The sequence below is a fragment of the Propithecus coquereli genome, unplaced genomic scaffold (assembly GCF_000956105.1).
Source record: "Propithecus coquereli isolate 6110/MARCELLA unplaced genomic scaffold, Pcoq_1.0 Scaffold473, whole genome shotgun sequence".
NCBI lineage: Eukaryota > Metazoa > Chordata > Mammalia > Primates > Indriidae > Propithecus > Propithecus coquereli.
In genome coordinates, this window is record NW_012150541.1 from 1,608,680 (window position 1) to 1,632,248 (window position 23,569).

The following is a 23,569-nucleotide window of genomic DNA, read 5'->3' on the forward strand; positions in this document are numbered from 1 at the left end:
TGCACAGGAGAGTGAAGGAGAAACAAGGAGAGACGGATAGATTGAACTGCAGCATCTTGGTTCAGATCCTAACAAGGGAACGGTCCCATCATTTGCAATCAGATAAGGGATATTATCTCAGTAATAAAAGACAATTGAGAATCTAAATGAAAAATCTAATGCTTTTCATGCTGATTTATTTTAGATTAGAAAAAGTTAAACCAGATGTAAACACGAAGAGATGGCGCATGAAGAGGGAATTGCAGCAGAATGATAAATCTCAGTTTTGAGTTATTATAGGTGTAGGGTTGCAGAAAATACACTGTTGATCCATAAACTGATCTGACATTAATTATTGTTGCAGAAGAGCGTTCAGAAGATTGAATAAAAATGTGGAATGCTGGCAAAGATCAATCATGCTTCTCGATCAGCGTTAGAAAGTGTGCCCCTTACGGTCCCGAGGGTCTGCGCTAACCAGTCTGCGGAGAAACCCGGAACCACCTGTCGCACAGGCTGTCTGCCCTCTAGTGGAACCTCCTACCTCCCCGGGAGAAGGCATCAGTGTGCTGAAAAGAGGCTGCCCTCCTTCCTCTGGCCTCCAACAATGTCTGTCATTGTCCCAAAGGGAAGACCCAGCCAAAATCCACCCTGTCTTTGGCTCCTTAGGATACAAGTAGATCGGGATGTCTCCTCTGTTTCCTCTGTGAACCGTGCACGTGTCCAGAGAGGCGAAGTTGGGGGAGGGGTCTGGCAGCACAGTTCTGTGTAGACCTGGAAATTCCCAGCTGTTTTCTCCCCTTTCTTCTTTCCTGGGGTAGATGACGTTTCAGTCCCTGTTTTCCTTGATCAATGCTTTACAAAGCTCAGGAGCCACCTCTAACTGCCCAGCCATCCACCACTATACACACACACAGACACACACACACACACGCATGCTCACATGCACACACACATGCACATAGACACTGCACTCTATTTGGAGGAGGAATGGTCTGAGCACTTGGGTGCATGGGGTTAAAAGTCAGAGCATTGGAATGAGGCTGAGGCTGAATCCTGGCCCTGACATTTAGTAGCTCTGGGTGTGATCCAGGTCAAATTGCCTGATCATTTCATACCCTAGTGTCCCTACCTATAAAGTGTAGGAGGAGGTCTGTCTCACAGGCCTTGCTGTCAGGACGGGATGGGGGTGCACGGAAACCCTCGCCCAGAGGTGGTGCTGAGCGCTCACCGGATGCCCACGGTACTGGCTGACAGGCTCCATCCCAAACTCTTGGGACCAAATGTGATTCCACAACAGTTTTCTGTAAAAAGATAATGTTGCACTGTATCTCTAGTAGGATTGGAGGTATACTCTGTCATTAAGCTCTAATTTAAAAAAATGGGTGAATATCCCCCCTCGACGGAGTAAATTAATATTATAAATAGCCTTAGGTTAGTTCAGGGAAGGTTTTGCTATCAGATTAATTTGCTACAAACCCAGGAAGAAAAGCACTTGGATTTCAGAGGTTTATGCATTTTAGAATTGCAGATAAGGGATCATAGATCTGCAGTGAGTGCTCAGATATCTTGAAGGGAGAGTCAGGAAACAACAAAAACAGTAGCATATTTGCTCATTAGAGCCAAGCTATTATTGCAGGGCTTGGGAGAATCAAGGGAGAGAATGAGAAAGTTGTTTTGCAAAGCACTTAGTCTCACATAAATGGAAGATTATACTATTACTGTACCTCCGACACTCCATCAAAGCTGGCTGGAGCACTGGCTTCTGGCTGCTGGTGGGATTCACAGATCAATTTGTTATTGATGTTATTATTGTCCCAGCAGACAGCAGGCTTGACCACAGGATTCCTGCGGGGGTGGTCTGGCAGGTCTGGCAGTGTCATACCCTGCCAGGTGGGGCAGGTGGCATGGTGGGGTGGGAGGAACGAATGCCGGGCCAGGCTCAGGAGGGCTGGTGTGTGTGACGGGGCCACCATTTTCTTGGTCTTGGGCACTGAGGTTTCTTACCCTCTCTGGCCTGTAGTTTCGTTACCGAAAACACCTGTGTGTCCTGGCTGTCTCTCAGGGCCTTTGGAGAATCAGAATGAGGTAACATGTATAAAAGAGCCTTGCAGACTGGAGATTTCCACATTATTATGGGCATCACCATCTTTTTCAGGCACTCGATCCTAATCATAGTTTTCTATTCCCAAGGAATGACCCTTGTTGCCTGGGATCCAAGCTGGGTCCTTCGCTCACTAGGTGTGTATGACTTTGGGCAAGTTACTTAACCTCCCCGTGCCTCAGTGTCCACATCTGCAATACGGGCATAACAATTATAATGCCGCTTTCACTGAGTTGCTGGAGGATCCCGGGAGGTAACCGCCCTCCCACGATGACAGCTCTTGTGCTGCTCGGGTGACCGCAGGCTTAACCTCGCACAAACAGCTGGGAACAGAGGTAAAAAATGGGGTCTTAAGTCCTTTCTCCATTGTGTTACTTTGGTAAATCACAGCTTCCGTTCACTAAATAACACCCTAATGGCCTCAGAGACTTCAGGGAGACACAGCCTTGAAAGCACTGAGTTAGGAGTCACTTAACGATCACTCACGAAATAGCTCGGGGCTGATTAAGCTCTTCCTCTGAGTGGTAAATAGTGAGAACTGAAGCAGACCAAGTGCTACACAAATCCCGGGCACAGCAGACCGGAGGCTGGCGTCAGCCCTGGAGCCTAACCTTAACCAGGAACCCTGCCCCCCTCCCGGCTTTTCACTTTCCTCTTCCTCCTTCCTCTCTTCCTCCCTCCCTCCTTTCCTCCCTGCCTCATTGCCTCCTTCCTTCCATCTTTTCTCCTCCCTTTTCTTCTCCAAACATCCGCTGTTTCTCTCATTAGCATCCACACTGTGCTGCACACAGAGACATGCAGGTGGCCCTGTCCCCAGGGGGCTCCCAGGCTCGTGGGGAGACAGGCCTGGTGGGTGAGGAGGCCCGGGTGCTGCAGGAGGAAGCTCAGAGGGTGGACCCAACACACCCCTGGGGACCCCAAGAAGGCCGCACAGAAGAGGAGACACTTGGCTCTTGAAGATCAGTTTGATGGCCATCACCAGTAGAAAAGAAAAAAATTACCCAGAATCTGAGACTTTAAAGGAATGGCATTAGTTTTTGTATGCTTTTTCCATTCTTCATAAAATTTCTATGAAATGACATTTTTTACTTTTCATAAAATTCTTCACTATCTCAGTGGAAACCATAGTGGACATTCAATTATGTTACCTTTGCATTCATAAGCATTTTCCCATGTAGTTTTGCAGTTCATTCATTCATGCATTCATTCACTCATTCATCAGCATGTATTTTCGAAGGCACACTATGGACCTGGCACTGTCCTAGGTGTGTGATCACAGCAATGGACAAAGAACTTACTGTGTGGGGCTTACATCCCAGTGGGAAGAGATGAAAAACCAACAGATACATGTCACGGAGTAGACATGGGTAAAAATGTAGCTGAAAAGTGTTGCCTCTTACGTAAGCAGCACCCAGTTTCAGCTCCTGAGTGAAGGGTCCAGGCTCACCTATGCACAGGACCGAGCTTCAACACATAAGGGAGTATCAGGTGCTAACTGTCCGTGCACAAAATCGCCAGTGCTTCCCTGTCACTGAGGAAGTAATGTCCACACTAGCATAGTATTTGAGGCCACCCACGATACGCTGTAGTTTGTAGATGAGGGGCCTGTAGCATCGATCATGCACACCGTTACAACGTTAACGGGTACATAGGATTTCCCCGTACACGTCTGCCCTCATCCACAAAGCCCTTCCCTGCGGCTGGATAGTTCAAACACTTCTGACATTCTGACATTATGAACCACACTGCAAAAACTTCTTCATGGATGTGGCCTTTACTATATTTTGAATCAGTTGAAAAGTCCAAGTGTTGTAAACTGAGGAGAGACGTAACCAGATTTGCTTTGTGGCAATATTGCAGGTGGCGAAGAGGCGGGAGGGGGCTCTGGGGGTGTTGGCAGGGGTTGGGAAGGTCTCCGTCAGGGCGCTGAGACGGAAGGAGACACTGAGGAGTGCAGCCCACAGGAGCTATTGACGGACGCCATCCGCTGGTGTTGGCAGCTAGGTGGCCACGGCGAGAGCAATTTTAGCACCGTGGCTGGGAGTGGCTTGGTGCAGATTGTGGTAAACTGAGGAATGAGTGAGTGGTGAGGAGGTGGGAGAGAGAGAACACGGACGACTCTGTCAAGAAGGTTTGCGAAAAGGAGGTAGGTGGCTGGTCACGTGAGAGGGAGTTTGTTGTTTTCGTTTGTTTTTAGTAGGAGCTCCATAAAAGTTTATCAAATAAATAAATGAAAGAGGCCAAACAGGAGTGAAAAAGCAAATGTTTTGTTTTGAAATAGATTTGTAACTACACTGAAAGGCCAAGTTTGGGATGCATCTCACATGAGAACTATGAGGCGGCCATATTTATCTTTTTTATGGCAATGACTTTTTATTATTTTATCTTTTTAACTGACAAATAATTGCATATATTCATGGGTACATGGTGATGTTTTGATACATATAATGTACAGTGATCAAATCAGGGTAATTAGCCTAGGCATCAACTCAAGCATTTACCATTTCTTTGTGTTGGGAACATTCAGTATCCTCCTTCCAGCTATTTGAAACTGCGTGATGTATTATTGTTAACTGTATTCATCTCACAGTGGTATAGAACACTAGAACTTACTCCTCCTATCTAGCTATAATTTTGTAGCCTTTAACACTGTGGCCCCCACCCCCTACATCCTTAGCCAGAGTGTATAAGAATTCCCTTTTCTTCCTGTCCTCACCAACGTTTGTTATTTTTTGTATTTTTATAATAGCCATCCTAACTGGGATGAGATGATACCTCTTTATGGTTTTGGTTTCCGTTTCCCTGATGATTACTGACGTGTTTTTTTTTTTAAGTTGAGAAAGAGATGGATGAGGTTAGAAATGTTGGGGAAGGCAAGGTTGAACACAGGAGAGAGTGGGGTCCTCGATGGTATAAGACCTCCAAGAAGACAGGAGAATGGGTTCCAAAGGGCACTGTGCATGACTCAGCCTGGATAAGAGGTTTGCAGTCATTCATTTGTGCCTTCCTCCATGCTTTTTTTTCCCAACAAATACTTATTGACAGCCTACAATGTGTCCAGCCCCGTATTAGGAGCTAGAAATCCATTGGCGAGCAAGGCAAAAATAATTTTATTCTCATAGGGGTTGCAGTCAAGGGGAGAGGCAGACATACAGATTCACACTTACCTGTGTGTATTTACAAACTGAGGGAAGTGCTCTGAAGAAAAGGAATGCCTTTATAAGAGCTTATAATCAGGGAACCTGACCTAGTTTTGAAGGTGGTGTCAGGAGGGATATTGACATGGGCAGATAAAGTAAGCTGAGATCAGAGGAGGACCAGAGAAACACACTATGCCAGTGGGACAGCATGTGCAAGGGCCCTGTGGTGGGTGAGAGTGTGTATTTCCAAGGGGATGCTGGAAGCTCACACACACAGCGTGTGGCCAGGAGAGAGGTGCCCAGTGATGCCACAGAGATTAGCAAGGGCACACCACATGGGAGCCTCTTCAGACTTTATCCTAAGGGCAATGAAAAGTGTTGCTCTTCTGTACAAAGGAATTACAGTCAACAACCAGCAGAAAGTAGAGCCAACACCAAGCCTTTCCAGAACGTTGCAACTGGATTGAGATCTAGGGTCAGTTGATGAAAGAGGTTCCCAAATAACTCCATCATTGGGAATTCTTAGATAAATAGTGCCCAGAGCCTGCAGAACATGGTTCCAGGCTTTGGAGAAACCAGACCCTTGCAGAGGGCTGTGGGGCCTCGTCAGTTTGCCATCCACTGTGAGTTGCTGGAGCCCGAGAGAGAGAAACTGCCTGTGATCCAAACCTGCACACGAGTGTCTGTTACTCCATGGCGAGGCTGGGGCTCCTGACTAATCATTGCACGGTGCATCAGGAGCCTGTGGAGGGAAAATTAATTCTGTGTTGTCATATCCCAGGTTAATTAACTTGCTAGACTTGATAGAGTTTCATTTAAAAATGTGCATAACAATCTTTCTTAAAAGAGCCATACAAGACAGAAACCCCGGAGGGAAGAAACTTAAGATCTCCGCCATGGCAGTTTCTCTCTGCACCCTCCACCCCTCAGAAAGCTTCCAGACCCACCTGGTTGGTCTGAAGCCGGGGAGAGAAAACTTGCTTCTTTTGATGGATTTAGGATTTAAATTATTTTCTAATCCCATGTCCCACATTGCAACACTTAATTTCCTTCCTGAAAATATTTCATGTATTATCCAGTATTTCCTATGACAGGTGTATGCTAAGCCCAAGAAAAGGACCCATAGAAGTATAATGGCAATATAGGTGTTGCCAGATGTAGTCAAATAGCCTACTAATAATACTTGGTGTCTTAGTCCTATTTGTGCTGCTACAACAGAATACCCAAGACTGTGTAATTTATAAAGAACCGAAATGTACTTCTCACACTTCCGAAGGCCGAGAAGTCCAGGATCAAGGCACCAGCATCTGGTGAGGGCTTCTCTCTGTGTCCTCACATGGCCAAAGAGCAAGCTAATTCCTGGAAGCCCTTCTGTGGCAGTATCAATCCATCCATGAGGCAGAGACCTTGTGACCCAAACACCTCCTGTTAGGCCCCACCTCCCAACACAGTTGCATTGAGGATTAAGTTTCCAACACAAGAATTTTGGGGGGCACATTCAGATCATAGCAGTAATGACAATAATAACAATGACAATATTTAGAACACACTGGCTTAAAGCTAGGGTGCTTTGGGTCTAACTGGCCTGGTCTGAATCCTGGCTCCATTGCACGCAGCTGGGTGACCTTGGCCTGTCACTTACCTGAAGCCTTAGCTTTCTCAGCTGCTGTAGCAGGACTGACAGCGGCGTATCTTTCTAACAGTTGCGTCAATTCAGTGAGACGATGTACATAAAGCATTGAGCACACAACTGGCACACGTGAAGCCTCGATAATTTTCAGCACTTCTTCTTATAATTAATAATCATATTACTGACAGGCAATTGCTGAGCAGAGCCACAGTTGGGAAGTTGAGGGAGTGGCAGAAATGTGAGTAAAATGTTGAACCCCCTGGATCTCAGCCCAGGCCTGGTCCACGTCCCACTCCATTCTTTCTCATTCACTGGGCTGGGAGGAGGCCAGACTTCTCCTGGGGACAGAAGAGTTGTTTGACTACAGCTTCCCCTCTGAAACTCCAGAACTGGTTACCTCGATGCTGGGGATGAAAGGGAGCAAGAAATGGGAACCGAATCCCCCAAAAGCTAACTCAGCCTCGGGGCTATGACATTAACTGAGGTTCAGGATGAGAGCCGAGCTTGAGCCCCACGAATGCGCTGTCCCTTCAGGTCATGCCACGATGATGGCAGGCCCTTCAGAAGAGCTGCTCTTTAGCTCTGATATGAGATCCCGGGATGTTCCGAGGGACGGTGGGGATGGGGCAGACCCAGTATGGAATGGAATGTTCTGGAGTCATATTATATAAGTTAGATATCAGAGCCCAAAATCTCACCCATGGCAAACGGCTTTCAGAATAAATTACAAAATAAACCTTTACCTTATGGGAGAGACAGCATAATAATCATACTTGCAGACAGCAGAATACTTCGTCTATATTAATGCTGTTTTCATTGGGTCTTAAAGGCTAATTCCTGGAATTTGATTGCTCATGGTTAATCAATTTATCAACATTTATTCAGTGCCAGCTTTAGCTCGGCACCCGTTCAGCACTGTGATGGGCTAGGAAAACTATTAGATGTGGTTCCTTGATCTACTAACAAAATGCACAGCAAAATCAATGCTGGCTGGTTATACTCTTTCTTCCCCCTCCCTTCCTTCCTGTGCATTTTGAAACCTGCCTTTTACTCCTTGGCAGAGGTAACCTGGGGGAAATGGAAACGAGTACTCATTACGATCTGCAGTTCTGTCTTGGAAGAGTGGAGAGATTCTAGGGATGTTCCTGATTTTTTTTAAAAGATAAGGTACATCACTGAAGATGATGTATCTGGCAAACAAAAATATAAAACTGGGCAAGGTTTCTGTTTATTTTCCAGATCCACAGTCGACTCTTCTCATCCCGCAAAGATCATTCTGCCTGGGAAAGAAATGAAAGTCTTTCGAACACAGGTAAAGAACTGGGCTTGCCCAGCCAGCGCTTTCTTTCACGACTTTATTTACTCTGTTTCCTTTATTTTTATTAATAATGAAATGTACTTTCGAGTCTAGTTTTCCCCCAAACTGGAGATGATAGCTCAGTGGCTCCGGCAAGATTCGAAGCTGATTTGAATTTCTAAACACCTGTGTTGTGAGGCTAGCAGCCTCCAAACGGGGAAAGATGCAAAGGAAATAGCGGCTGCCTCAGGTGGTGCCTTCGGAACCGAGGTCGCTGCAGGGAGCGGAGTCCGCGGCTCAGGCCGGAGCGGACGGGGCTCCCTCAGGAATGAGCAATGAGACACCTGCGGAATGTTCTTGGAACAGAGTGGATGCAATTTAAATACAGGCAGTGCATGTGCATCATAAATCACTTTTTATAAAGCTTCAATTTATAGCCACTAAACTGTAAAAACACTAGGTGAGATGGTTATAGTTCATAACTTTTATTAAGTTTGTTAATATAGATGATGTGAAAATAAGCTCCCCCTATCTTTGTGTGTGAAATCACATGGATTTAGGTCAAATGTTCTGACGGCACTATCAGAAGACTACTGGGTTAACAGAATGTTTCAATTCAGAGACTCCAGCAAAACTAAATTCTAAAATAATGTTTTAATGTAGTATATTTTATTTTTTCATCCTCATTTTATAAGTTATAAATATGGCATGTGAACTGCTACAGATGAAAATATATATGTGTATTTTTATATATATGCATGTGTATATACATGTGTTTATATGTATGTGTGTGTATATACGTGTACACGTATGTGTTTATATGTATTTATATATGTATATGTATGTCTTTATATATGTACATGTGTATGTGTTTATATGTGTGTGTATGTGTTTACATGTATGTGTGTACGAGTGTGTATGTGTGTACATATGTACACACACACATACACATACACATTTGTAGCTTCTCTTTTCATCACTCTACCACCTGCCTATATTAAAGATATCAGGGACCTGGATTCCTTTCCATAACTGACACCATCAGTCCAAGACAAAAGTATTGTTTGAAATACCTTTCATATTTAATCCTCTCTGGAAGCCCCCAAAGCATGGTTTGCAGCTTATTCTTTAATAGTGGCAGATACTTAGTTTTGGCCCTTGAAAACCTAGCCCAGAAATTGCCCGTGGTGACAGTGTGAATTCATTAACAGACACTTCTGGTGGCCTAAACAGCAAAGGCAGGCTCGGGAAACATGGCTGGCTACCTGCACCCCATGGGGAGTATGGGGACATTGAGAAGAGGGCCACATTTTCCACAGAGGTGGCTGTGAGCACAGTCATACCTGGTGACTGAAACATAGATGTCTGGTCTTCTCTATCTCAGGACCTGGCCAGCTCCAAATGGGCCTAATTGGTCACTTCCACAGTGGGTCCCTACTCTTTGCAGATCAGTGACTTAGGAACCAAGTACATGCTGGCCCGAGGCTGGAGGTTAATGGTCTGGGCTGTAGGGAATGTGCCCAAGCAGCCCTGGGTGGGGAGGGAGACGTATCTCCTTGCTTTTTTTTTTTTTTTTTTTTTTTTTTTAATTTGTCAATATTGTCAAAGTGCTAATTACTGAAGAGAATTTAAAGACATTCCTAAACTTCGGGTATTCTGGTAGAAGACAGGCAGTCGTACCGAAATGGGCCATGCTTCCCTGCAGGACTTATTCTCCAAGGCACCCGCTCACACTCTGCATCTCCCTGCAAGCCTGTCTCTGTCCGTTAAAGAAAAATTGCACTGCTCACTTGTTAAAAATGGCAAGACAGATTTTACTGGAGTTACTGCAGGAGAGGAGAGAGCCTTCGGTTTAGGACTAAGCTCAACTCTGAACATAGCCAAAGGCAGGATGAGGGACTCAGTGGATGGAAAATTACTAAGAGGAACCTGATATCTAAGGCGAGGCGAGAGGAACTTGATTAGATATCGAGGGTGGGGAGTTCTCCCTAAACTGGCTTAGCAGGAGTCTCACTAAACCGGGCCAGCAGGCTGAGGGCAAGGCCGGGTCCAGAAGGTGGCCCCAGGGGGCCTGGCTAAAGATTGGTCAAGGACGGAGTCTGGTCACATCTTCTCTATGAAAACAGGCCTGAGCAGCCATCTGTGCCTTCTGGGCTCTCTGTGGCCAAGCCCTCTCTTGCAGGAGCTGGACTCCCTGCTCCCACACTCACAAGGAGGGCCTGCACAAGGACGAGGTCTTTCTGAGTCTTCTCAGTGGCTTCGAGACACCCAGAGAGCAGAGTTTTAGGTCAAACTCTGGGTGGTTGCAAGGACAAGAAATGCACAGTAGTTGAAAAACAGGAACTGTTGTAAGGAAACTAGTGAACGTCATGGAAGAATGAGCCACGGGGTTGCAGCCAGTGCAGGAACCAGCGGCGCTCCCCGGCCTTGGCAGCAGGAGCGTGTGACCTGCACCCGCAGTGGGGGGCCAGGCTCCGTCCCGAGTCAGTCGTCTTCGGTCAGGAGACAAGGGCAGGTGTTAGACACACAGCTTCCGAGGACCCCACTTTGTGGCTGACTGGCTGGTGGGACAATTCTCCAGAAGGGACCCATGGACCTGGCAGATGTCCCCAAAGCCATAAGTAGACCTGTGGAATCCCAAGTCTGGGACAGGCCACAGAGGACATTTTGTCCAGCTTCTTTGAGATGTCAGACGTTTGAACCCCTCTTCACCATGTCCACGCTGGGATGGAGAAGCTTCTGCAGTGGGCAGACCACGGAGAGGGGCTCACTCTATTTTCAGATAGCTCATGACGTGCTCACACAGCTGGGATCGTTAGAAAGCTTTTCGATGGCACTGAGCCAAAATAAACAAGCCTTCTTACTTATTTATTTTTAATCCATATTTACTGAGTGGGCAAAAAGGGACTAATAAATATTTTTAAGTTGCTGCAATACATGATTTGATCCAAGTTCTAGGAAGACAACTCCGTTGTGATCCTCCAGGTGGGAGGTGATGTGGGTTTAGCTGGGGCGGTGGCTGCGGTTGCTAGAACGTTTGGAGCACTAGGAAATGACCAAATTATTTACAGGCTGTTGGGGTGAGAGAGAAGCTCGAGATGTTCCTGGACAGAGAGTGCTACCATGAATGGCGTAGGGAATTCAGGATCCAGGAAGCTTGTGGGGTTAAGGGGTGGTGCTGGTGGGAGGATCCTGGATTTGTGGGGCTTGGACACATGTCCAGGAAGCAGCTGGCAGTTGGGGGTAGAGATCAGAGACAGGTCAGGGCTATGGATTTTGATACGATCGTCGGGTACAGGTGGGTGGGATGAGAAACCACAGGAACAGCTGGGATTACTACAGGAGGGAATATGCAAGATGGGCAGGGTCTGGGGCTGCAAGACCCTAAGGAACCATATGCACGGGGCGGGAGGAGGAACACTGGCTGGAAAACCACAGACCGGACATCAGGGTTGTGTTTTCTAAATTGAGGTATGTGGTGCCAGGGTTGACTTTGCCATCAATTAGCTTTTTGTCTTTGGAATGGTCCTTCCGCTTCCTCATTTCTCTGTCAGCTCTTAGACAATTGTGGTTTAGGATTCTCTGATCTCTTGGAAGCTGCTCTAAAATATGTGGGTGATGTGGGCGGCAGCCTCCGCTGTAGCAGCTAGATCAGTGGGGTGTTTGTTCCAAATAGGGATCGCAGCGCTCAGGCAGGAAATCTGAAGTGAATGTCATCTCCAAATTTTCATTTTTGCTTCCTTCATTTGCACAATGCAACTATTCACCGCCGCAGTCATCGGTAATTCCAGGGCTGGGAAGGGTGGAGAGCTGATATCTTATAGTTAACTTGGCCTCTTGGCAATGCCTTTGAAATCTGTCAGCCTGTGCAAAATTTCAGTTTAATATGATTAATAGGGTCTGAACACTAAGGGAGAAAAAAAGTAGAAGGGATAACTGTTTCTGCCCAAACTCACATCTGCTTTTAAAATCAGAAGAAGATAGAAAGTCCCTTTCAAATTCCCATTCTGAGCTTCGTAAAGAGACTTTATTTGCCATTTCCCCACCCCTGTGCTCCTGTCTGCAGATGAGACTGCGCGATCTAGGGATTAAGGATGATTGGAAGTCACGTGCCTACTGAAGCCATTTCTGGAGAGATCATTTGGGGAAATCTATGCAGAAAGGGAGTTGGTGAAGGTCACTTGGAAATTTTTAATTACTAATTCACTTGGCATTGGAAGGGAGGTGGGAAGGCATGACTTTTCCCCCCCTGATCCATTTGGCCCTGATTTTACAGCTGGCAGTTTGTACAGGGTGTGTCTTTGATGAGTGGGGAAAAACTAACTATATTTCACTTAAAACTTGAGGATAATTGTTCTTTTATTTCAGCTTTTACAAGGGCAGTGATTAGCTGTCTTCTCAACAACAGTTTCGATTTCATTAGTACCAAGTCAACAGTTAGTTGCCCCAATACATCCTGTCCCCTTGAGCATGTTCTGGTACCCCCTTAAAAGCCACCCCAGCCTGATGTGAATTGTGTTTCATTTCTCTTCCAAGAGAAATCATTTGTAAATGCAATTTCTCTATTACTAAGGTAGAGAAAGGACACCAAGTTTATTTGTTTTCCCTAAAAAACTTGGTTTGTCTGAAGGCTCTGATTGTTAGAGTTGTAACACGCGGAGTATTTTCTGATACAGAAGCCGTCTGATCTCACCGCGCTCCATCCGCCTCGTTCTCCTGTATTCCTCCTTGCCCGTGGGGGGAATTCAGCTATTGAACAGTGTGTAAGAGTATCTTTAATCAGCACAACTTCTGTGGTCGAAAATCGCTTCAGTCCCCAGAGGACAGAGCATAAGCTCCTTGGCACAGAATTCAGTGCCCCTCCCCCTTCCCGCCCTTGTTTATCCTTCTAGATTTTCTCCAATTGCGGCACTTCATGAGCACCTGCACTCCACACTTGCCTGTCTGTCTCCTTGCCCACTGAGACTCTTCTGCCTGAACCCCCTTCTGTATCCTTCTGCTAAGACTCTTCCTTTTGGCAGAAGCTTCCCAGATTCAACCTGCCCACCCAGCCCCAGCCCCCCAGGGCATTTTGTTTGTCCTCCTTTCAGCCTGAATTTCCTGTTGGCTTTTCCTTCCTCCCTTCAAGACTGTGGGCTCTGAGGGTGGGGACCTTGCTTTACCCACCTGTATGTCCCCAGGTTCAGGGACCAGCAATGGATTAAACCACATGATCTGTACAGAGGAGCTGCTTGGAGCCGTTTCTCCCTTCGGGTCTCACCGGACACTTCCAGGCAGTGCAGGAATCAGAGCCCCTGACGGTGGTTGAGAGCCCAAAAGGAGAAACATCTGGGTTTCTCAAAATCCTTTCAAGTGCTTTGAGTAACAGGCTCCTGACCTAGACTCAGCATTCTTTGTGGAGCCGGGCAGGGGCTTCCCCTGAGTGGTTTGTGCGGCTCTTCTCGGGCTTACTCTGTCTGGCGTCCGCCCTGCTGTGCACAGCGGAGGTGGGAAAATGCAGCTTCGCTTTTCTGATCCCCGGAGAATAGAAAATCATTTTTTCTGCTTCTTGCAGAAGATGTAAAGAGGCACATTTGGGTCTTTTGTGCCTCCTTGGGTAGGATGTTATTAGAAAGAAAATAGACCAGCCCCCCCTTGTCACTGGGCTATGTGACAATCCCTGTTTGTCCTCATATGAAGAACCATTATGCCATGTCCCCTCCTGAATTCTGTCTGTGGCTGCCTGGGCCTTGACCTTCGGTTTTGCTGCAATCACCCACAAATAGTGCAATAAGCAACACTTTCCCCCATTTGATTTTCTGCCTCTAGTGTCATCTTCGCTCATCACCTGCTACATAATCTAGGTTTTTAAAAAATTGATAAAATAAGGTACTATGCAAAGAGCTCAGCTGAAGATTTCCCAGTCTGTATAGCTTTGTGTCAAACAGAAGTGCATCCAGCCAGGTTTTACTGCTTCCTCTCAAAGACGTGAAAGCGTAGTCACTGCCTCCTGTGTACCAAGGCAGCTGGTGACAGGACCTCACCCAGATCTGAGGAAATCAGACACTGGGGTGGACATGAGGTACACAGTCCAAGAGGGCCACTGTGTCTCATTCTTAGATGGGCAGAACATGGAGACCAACCTATAATTTCAGCTAATTGCCCCCGGGAGCATATGAGCCCTTCAACCTTGCTATGGGTGTCGGGGTGGACGCCTGGGGCACCAGAACCCTGACCTGAACATAGGGACCAGGTCAGAGAGGCAGGCATCCAGCGTGGGTTTTTATTTTTGCTGAAAAGAAGCACCACTTGGGGAAGCATCATTAAGAAGCCTAAGTACGATGGCGGAGCAGCAACCCCGTGCCACCCGCCACGGAGACAGCATTTTACTGAAGTCACAGAGTAAGAAAAATGGTGTTGCCGTAGCAGCAGTTCTCAGCCAGAGGGGTGATTCTGAACGTTGGTTAGCCCCAAACAAACAGGTGTCCAGGCTCCCCAGCCTTGCAGCCATAGTCCACTGGTGTGGAGCCTAAGAAGTAGCCGTGAGCAGCCCTGTTAAAACCACCACCTAAGGTCTTTTGGAGTTCGTGTGTTTTTAAGAAATGAAGGTATAATATTAGCGGTCCAAGTGACTGCCATTCCCTTACCTCCAGGAGTCACTCAGCGTAATGTTCTTCTGTAAAAGGGGTTTTAACGGCCCCCTCTCCACCCCAGGGGTGAGGGCTTCCTGCCACTGGCCACACATGACACCCAGCTCTGCAGAGTTGAGGCTGCAGCTGTGTATTGGTCACATACTGACTGCCCCAGGAAGGAGGACAGCATGTGCCACACAGGGCCACACAGGGGTTGCATTCAAGAGCAGAGAGAACAAGCCGGGTCTGTGGGAGGCAGGGTTTGTAGGAACAAGAGGGTGAGGTGACCTCTGGCTCCTGTGGGAAGGTGAGGGGGCTCGTCGGATAACCCCATAGGCCGGCAGGGAACTGAAGTTTGTACTCAGGGTCAAGCAGCAATGGTGCCTGGGCCCTGTGATAAGAGGGTTTCTTGGCTGGGGGAGCTTATCTGAGGGGGTGGAGGTGGGGGGACTTGTGGTTAGGACATTCAAGGCCCCCCTCATTTTCCCCAGAGGTCAAGGCACACGTAACACTGGGCCTTACCCAGCAGGGCCCGTCCTGGAGAGAGCGGAGCTGTGGAGGGGTGAGAATGAGATCTGTGGGGACTTGGGGACCAGCACAGCTGCTGGGGCAGGGAAGACAGAGGGAGGGTTTAGGCCTGGTTCTGGGGAGTGTGGTGGGAGCCAGGTTTGGACACCAACCAGGCGACAGGTCAGTGTCGGCGACGTGCAGCAGGAGGACACAGGGCCCTCAGACAGAGGCACAGCCTGGTGCCTGGGAATGTAAGGTGGGGCATGCAGGGTCCCACAAAGGACCCTGGCTCACAACTAGCCCCGTCCAGGGCACCTGAGGTCCCAGCCTCAGGTGGAAGGATCAGGGACAAGTCATGGACTCCCTTCTCAGAGCAAGGCAGAAATCTGAGTTCTAGATTGGGCCCAAGGGGAGCAGGGAGGACCCATGAACCCTGACCCAGAGCCCGTGGCATCTCCCTAAGCTCAGGATTGTGGTCTTGGGAAAGGGGCCACTGCCCATCTGATCGGCCAAGCCTGGGACCTCGGAGTCTTCCTGCTCCTCCCACACGCCTGTGTCCAACTCATGACCGAGTTCCTCTGGTTTACTTCCTGGTTATCTCTGGGACTCATGCTCTTCCCTCCACCTCCGCTCTCGGGTTGGCTGGGCTCCTGCAACAGTCCACCTGTGCCTCCCTCATTCTTGTCCCCACCTACAGCCAGAACGAGCTGCTCAGCCGGACCACTCCCCGCTTTAGGCCCTTCAGTGCCTCCAGTTGCTCTTGGAATAAAGACAATTCTTCAGACGATTCCAAGATAATTCTTACTCTGTAATGAAAGACAATTCTTATTTAGAATAAAGATAATTCCACAAGGCCCTGGGGGCTCTGGGCCCTTGACTCCATCCCCTTCCCCTCTGCCCCACCTCCGCCACCAGAGCCCTCCTGCTGGGGCTGGGGATCCCTGCACAGGCTGGTCCCCTGGCTTGGGCTCTGCTGCCCGCTCCCTTTCTCCTAAGTGACCCTGACCCATCCTATAGATCTGCACCCATATGTCCTCAGGAGCCGTTCTGATGTCGAGACCAGTTGGAGTCCACCTTCTTCTCCTTTGCTGCGCTTGCTGCAGTCGTGATCGCAGGGTCATTTGTGTCTGATGACTATTAATGTTTGCTCTGCCATCCAGACTGCAGGCTCCGCAAGAGCAGGTGCCCCGTCTGGTTTCACTTCCAGCCCCAGTGCCAAGCCTGGCGCGCAGTGAACCCCTGCAGGGGAGTGAGCTGGCTGGTTGGAGCAGGAGCTTAGTCTGGGGTAGGGTCTGGGGGGCCACTGGGACAGGGAAACAGGCCCATCCCCACGGCTGACATCAATAGGACTTTCAGACGGCGCACTGAGACACTGTGTGCCTTCTCTGCTTTCTGTTCGACCTCTCTGAATGGATCCACCCTCCCTCCCGACCTCAGTCTTCTATCTCTCTTCCTCCATGTCCATGAGCCTCTCCCGTCCTGGCGTTGTGTGGCCCCAGGGTCCGGAACCCTAACCTCTGCAGGAGTCTGAGCTGGGAACATACGCTATTTTTGGCGTGACTTTAGGCTGCTTTAAATAAAGAGGTTTATTCGTTCCTACTTCCTTATTAATTGTTAGTTGTATATCAAGGGCCTCCCCAAGAGAAAAATAACACTTACAAATAATCGCCAGAAGCCACACACTCCTTCCAAGGGCCGCATATTACCGGGGAAAGCTGCAAATGGAAGGCGCATTCCCAAATTCTGTGGTTCCTGTTGTGCAGAATGCTGCTTGTTTCGGTGAAATATTGCGACTAAGTCGCGGAGAGAGTAGACTTGGTTGTGAGCTAAAGTGTCTTTGTTTCTTTAGGTGCTTTTGTCCAGCTGGCCATCTAAGGAAAGGATTTTTAAAAAGAAAAATGTATATAAACAAATGCAACATAAATTGAAAGTGACGCACGAAATTAAATGTATTTTGAAACTTATTGTGTTATTTAAAATAACGGTTGTGTTAATGTCCAGCTTCCCGGCACAAAAGGAACATTTATGTTGCAGCTGAAATGTGGCAGAGCCAGCGGGGACGAGGGTGCTCCGAGCAGAGCAACTGCCAAGTGAGCCGTGAGCCTCTGTCCTCTCGTTATACACCCGGGGCTTCCGTTGCTTATTTTACGTCTTGGTAAAAATACCAGAGTGTTGGCCACAAGACCATTCTTTTAAAGCATCTTTTTTTTCCCAAATAAATTACCTCCTAACCTGCTTTCTTCTCCCTTGTTTTTCAAGAACGGGTCCCTCTCTTTCTCTCTGTGTGTGGCTACGTGCTGACAACACGTCCTTAGCTCTCCGCACGGAAACGCGGGAGGCAGGAAGGCCCACGCCTGGCTGGGAGAGAGCCTGTCACGCAGCAAGAGGTCGTCGTTACCAGAAACAGGACATTAGGGCCAACCACCCCTTTCCAGTTTCCACCGAGGGGGTGGTGGGGGCTGGGGGCATTGCAAACTGTATTTCTGTGTTTGAGCAGAAGACAGGTAAGGTCTGGCTTCCTGTTCAAAGGCGTTATTGTTCTTGAAAGAGCCTTAAGTTCACATCACATGCCTACCTTGGGCGCATGAGGAGACCTTATGATTATAAAACCTTCCGGAACATTCTCCCCTTAGGCTGCTATTTGACAATGCTGCTGTCTGATCTCTGTGCTGAGGGGAGAGCTCCTGGATAGTATTTTAAGAGATTCGGCTGTGAAGTTTCTGGTTTTCACAAACTACTTTGACCATTTGGGGTGAGTACTGATCACAGAGGGCTGAGTTTCCCTAAAGCTGTTATGTTTACGGAAATGTTTCTCAAAACGGAATCTTACGGGAGGTCAAGTTGTAAAAGCGATAAAAGCAGAGGAGCTCTGGTTGAAGGGGGATTCGTGGGCACTCCGGCCGGGTGGGCCCTCTCCCCAGAGGAGTCTGAGGAGTCCCATAGCGTGTTGGAGGGTGACTTGAAAACCATTGTCCCTGGGACTGGGTGGACAGCACAGGCCATTTGAATGAACATTGATCGCTTTCTCTTCGAACGTTCAGATTTTACCTCGTTAACCCGGAGCCCTGTGGAATGAGCAGGTTATCACTGTGTCCATTTCTACCTGGAGACATCTCCCCTTCCTTACTGATCTGCCCTCAAGCTCCTAGATCGCAAGTGTGTTTTATGTCACTGCTGTCATGCATGTGATTATCTCGGTGCCTTTACGCCAGAGCTCACCGCGCCGGCTCTTCAGGGTGGAGGGCTGCTTCCTGTGCTACCCCCTCTCCACTGGAGGTGAGCTAGAAATGTGCTCTGGCTTTTAACAGGAAGATGAGACAAAGCAATACTCTATGATACAACTGTGCTTTTAAATTTTTCTTCCTTTTCCGGTATCAAATAGCTTTACTTTAATGACCCTCAGCTTATAGTTTCTTTCAGATTCTTCATATTGGCGCTGGCAGGAGTCCAGCTACCTACTCAACCCCGAATGCGGCTTCCTCTAATGCCTTGCGTGTGCTTAGGTTTGATTTGTTCTTTTTGTGGGACTTAGAGACAATCTGTGAGGGTGATTAGACACCGAGACAGGCAGCCCGGGGGGGTTGGCCCGGCTCTGCTCCTGGACGGCTTTGAAAGCAGGCGGCGCTGGGGGCCAGGGGCGTCCTCGGCTGCCTGTGCGATGGGGTTCGGCAGCAGGGATTCCGAGCTTGAGGTGCCCTGAGCATGGATTAAAATTTGTGCCAAAGGATAACGTCCTTGCCCTCAGGGACAAGAATGAGAGTCAGCGTTCTGGGTGAAAATAGGAGGCTTCGGAAAATCCCGGCTTTTCCATTGTTCATTCTGTGATCTTGGACAACTTAATTGATCTTTGAGACTCAGTTTCACAGCTTGTGACGTGCCAATGATAATACCTACTCGCTTCACTGTTGTGAAGGGTAGTTAGAATAGATACAAAACACTAATCCTAGTCTTTCTTTTATCATTTTGGTAAGAACACAGCACGAGATCTACCGTCTTAAAAGATTTTTCAAGTGCATATACATTATTGTTGACTGCAGGTATGATGTTGTACGGCAGGTCCCTAGAGCTTACTCACCTTGCTTGGCTGAGACTTTGTGCTCATTGACAGGTAACCACCCGACCTTCCCTGCCCCTGGCTCTTGGGAACCACCACTCTTTGAGTCCATAACTTTGACTGTTTTATGAACCTTATGTAAATGGAATCACCCAGTATTTGTCTTTTTGTGTCTGGCTTATTTCACTTAACATAACGTCCTCCAGTTTCACCCACATTGTTGCAAATGACAGGATTTCCTTCTTTTAAGGCTGAATACTCTTCCATCATGTATATATATCACATTTTCTTTATCCTTTCCTCAGCCAGAGAACACTAAGGTTGATTCCACATCCTGGCTGTCGTGAATGATGCTGCAATGAACACGGGAGTGCAGGTAGCTCTTTGAGATTCTGATTTTAACTCTTTTGGATACATACCCAGAGCAGAACTGCTGGATCATGTGGTAGTTCTAGTTTCACTTTTTTAAGAAACCTCCATATTGTTTTCCATCGTGGCTGCGCTAGTCTACATTCCCTCCAGCAGTGTACAAGGGTTCCAATTTCTCCGCTTCCTTGCCAACACTTGCCTCTTTTATTTTTATAATAGCCATCCTGACAGGTGTGAGGTGGTTATCTCCTTATAGTTTTTCTTTACATTTCCCTGATGATTAATGACTAATTCTAATCATTGATTTTTAAATTGGCATTGCATGATATCAAATGCCTCCCCACCTGCCAAAAACTACAGATGCTTATGGGTGTTTCTAGGTTGTTATTTTCTTTGCTGAAGCATTCTGTTTGTGCTGTGTGTTGGGGGGTGGGCAGAGAGGTTGGGAGAGGGAAACAGGGGGAGGTTGAAGCGGCCACACAGAGGGGGAGGACAACCTGTGAGCTCACTCCAGCTCTGCTATATCAGGAAATTGGGCAGCTCTGTGCTCACTTGTGACACTTGCAGCTGGCCAGCATGCTTAGCCTGTCCCTTCACCTTCCTTGCTCTTGACCCCTGCAGCCTTGTCCCAGATGAGCGCCACCCTTCCCCAGCTTGCCACAGAGCCACCTGCCCCATGTCACCTCTGGCCAGGAGCCCTGCACTGGCCAGCCTTGTCCCTGGGCTTGGCCGCCTTGGTCAGGCCACCCCCCAGGATGGATCAGGTCTGTGCCTGGCCTGTGCTTCAAAGCATTCGTGTGCTGCCTCCCCTCAGGCAGACACCGCCAGGTCTCCTCCAAGGAATGGTGTGCCCTGCAGCATCCTACGTCCCCTCTTCCCTGCCTTGTGGGTCTCTGGCAGTCGGCGTGATGGGGAATGCCTGCAGAGCCTGGATGTCACCCCTTCCAGCAGAGTTTTATCACGTGGGTGCAGGGTGACATCTGGGCGACAGCAGCAGGTGCCAGAGTCAGACAGCTCCACGCAGATCCATAAGCCATGTTCTCAGAGGTCCTGGTGTGGGCTGAGGTTTGAACAGTCGTGGGATTTAGGTGTCTGTTGCCACAAAGCCAACAAACAACCATCCTCAAGACTTAGTGGCTTCCAGAACAATGAGCATTTCTTTAGCTCTCGGGGCAGCAGGCTGACGTGTTGGTGGTGTTCTGCCCTTGCTGGGTCAGCCAGGTGTCAGCTGGGGTGATGGCTCTGCTCAGAAGAGCTAACCTGGAAGTGCTCTCAAGGTAAAGGCAGAGGCCAAGAGCAGAAACAGAAATGCACAAGTTCATGTTCAAGCCAAAGCAAACTAAATGGCAGAACTCTGAGTCTAGAGGTGGAGAAATAGACCCCACCTCTTAGGAAAGAGCTAAAAGTGCATTGAAAAGGGTAGGGTTGGGGGTTCTCATGGAAAATTGGAGACCCTGTTGCCATCCGCCTACCACAAAGCAACAGCTTACACACATGGGGACCAACTGCACACCCAGCAACTGGCTGGCACTGACAGGGATTTATGTTGATTTTCACAACCACCCCAGGAGGAAGGTACAAATATTCCCATTTGATGGATAAGAATACTGAGGCTCGGAAAAGTCCAGTAACTTAGGGAGTTGCTGAATCACTCATCCCTAAGATGGGGATCCTATTTTCTGCCCCAGGACTGCAGTGGGGGTGGGAGTGATGCTTTGTGCCTGGCACACAGGAGTGCTCGGCACGTGCTGGCTGCCCACCGGCTTGAGGCCCAGGGTGCTCGAGTGTCAGGTTCATTGCTGTAGCACCAGTGCCCAGCGCGGCGTTAGAACCCGCTGAGTAACTGTGGACTGGATGCATGACAACGCATAGGGCCATGGAAGGGCAACACCTCAAGGTCAGACAGACCCAGGTCTGCAGCTTATCAGTCATCTATGAACTGTGGGAACGCCGGTTTGGGGGTCTTGGAGACAATGATGTCTGTTTAAGGTCATTCTTGATGATTCCCCGTCTTGTCTCTTCCACTGTGAATTTTGCGAGCTTCTGTGTCTTGGGATCCTGAAGTTGTTCCCCAAGGCCATGTGTTCCAGCCCTATGGGGACATCTGCGGATATACAAATGAGAAAAGTGTCTGGCCCCCAGTGCCTGTCCCGTCTGCTCTTGCCACTTCTGTGGTGGCTTAGTCCTTGGCCTGCAGAGGGATTTACACCTAGTGGCTCTTTCATGACTGTCTTGGTCTTTCTGTGATGCTGTTTATGCGTCTGTAAGCTGGGCTTGCTGTTTATGTTGCTTGTCCCTGATTTCAGTCATTTTCTGCTCAAGTCCCCACCCTTGAGGAAATTCAGTGGTCTCAGAGGCCGGGGGTATAGATGCTGGGTAAATCAGAACGGTGCTTCCCCTTTACTGAGCACTTCCTGCGTGACAGGAGCTGTGCCCACACCGATCATGCAGTGCTTAGAAGACACCCAGGGAGCCTGCTCTTCTGGAATTTGTATTCTAGTGGCTCAGGACAGACAGAAATCAAGTGAACAAACAAAAAAGCAAAATGATTGCAACAAGGAGACCAGACAGCAAGAACAAAGGGGCACCTGATCCAGGTCAGGAGGGTTGAACGAGAGTTTGCCATACAAAGGGTGGGGCAGGGTAAAGGTGTCTCGAGCAGAGGAAGCAGGATGCGCAAATGTCCTGAGGAAGGGAAGCATCCAGCACATTCGAGGATGAAAGGACACTCAGCGTGGCTTGATCACATTGGGGAAGGGGAAAAGCAGTAGAGAAGGGATTGGAGAGGTGGAAGGAGGAGGACCTAGGCAGTAGGATGGGTTTTCTGTTTCATGCAGGACAAGCAACTAACGGGTTTGAAAGCCGGAAGTTACAGGATTCGTTTTGCTTTGTGAGAAGACCACTAGTGTGTGCTGGGGCACATTCGGGTGTTGTGAGGATTAAAACCGATATAACGTGGGCAACCCTGTTAAGAAGTGGAATACAAAATGGCAAGTACGAAACTGCAAGGCCCCCTCCTGGAGGCCTGCAAGGGTGTCCATGCAAGTGGGGGTCCTCTGCTCCGTGTCAAGTCTCCCTTGATGGTACGAGTTAAGGGGGGCAGGAGCGAATGCGGGAGAACGACGTTCAAGCCCACAGCAGCTGTGTAGAAAAGAGAGGGCGATGCCTGGGGCGGTAGCCACAGGGAACTGGACGCACTTGGGCAGATGTTGGGAGCGGAGTCCAAAGGCTTGGCTCAAGGACAGGATGTGGCGGGTGGCGAGGGAATGCAGGAATGGAGGATGACAGCACTCAAATCATTTCATTTAAGCCTCTCAGCAGGTCCAAGAGGCACTGATTAGCATCTCTAGCCCAGAAGTAAAGAAACTGACACTTGCAGAGGGTTAGCCACCTGTCCGAGTCTCAGGACCCCTCAGTGTCAGGCGTGGGTTTGAACCCTTGTTGGTCTGCACTGGAGCACCTGCCTGTGAGCCACCGTGCTGCTTGTGGCGTCTTCAGGGCCTCAGACAGCACGGGGTGGTTGCTCCTGGTAATTACTGACTTTAACAGACATGGACAGGGCCCGTCAGACAGACTTGAACAAAGGTTCTGTCCTCTTTTCTCTCCTCTCCCCTCCCTCCACGCTCTCCTCCCCTTTCCAGCACCCACCATCACCGAGCCCGGGTCCCTCTGCTGCTGCTCGAGCCCTACCTGGGCTGCCTCATTGAGGCAGTCCCGTCTTCCTCCTCCTTGGCCTTCCCCCTCCCAACCCCACAAGCGGATCCACAGAGTGACCACACTGGGGCCACGCTGGGCCCAGCACCTTTAGGACTCGGCACACGTCTTGTTGAATGAAAGTCTTCAACAGAAATGCAGAGTAGCAGGTTGGTGACGTGCAA

At 48.7% G+C, this 23,569-nt stretch overlaps 1 protein-coding gene across 1 annotated transcript in view; it reads left to right on the top strand.

Moving 5' to 3' along the window:
- The window catches only part of LOC105819163 (chromosome unknown open reading frame, human C10orf90), a 209,961-nt gene that overhangs the window by 14,389 nt on the left and 172,003 nt on the right, over positions 1–23,569 (top strand). The window contains exon 2 of the mRNA XM_012655349.1: positions 8,090–8,162. Within this exon, the coding sequence (XP_012510803.1) occupies positions 8,090–8,162 (73 nt within the window). The remainder of the gene's footprint in view (positions 1–8,089; positions 8,163–23,569) is intronic.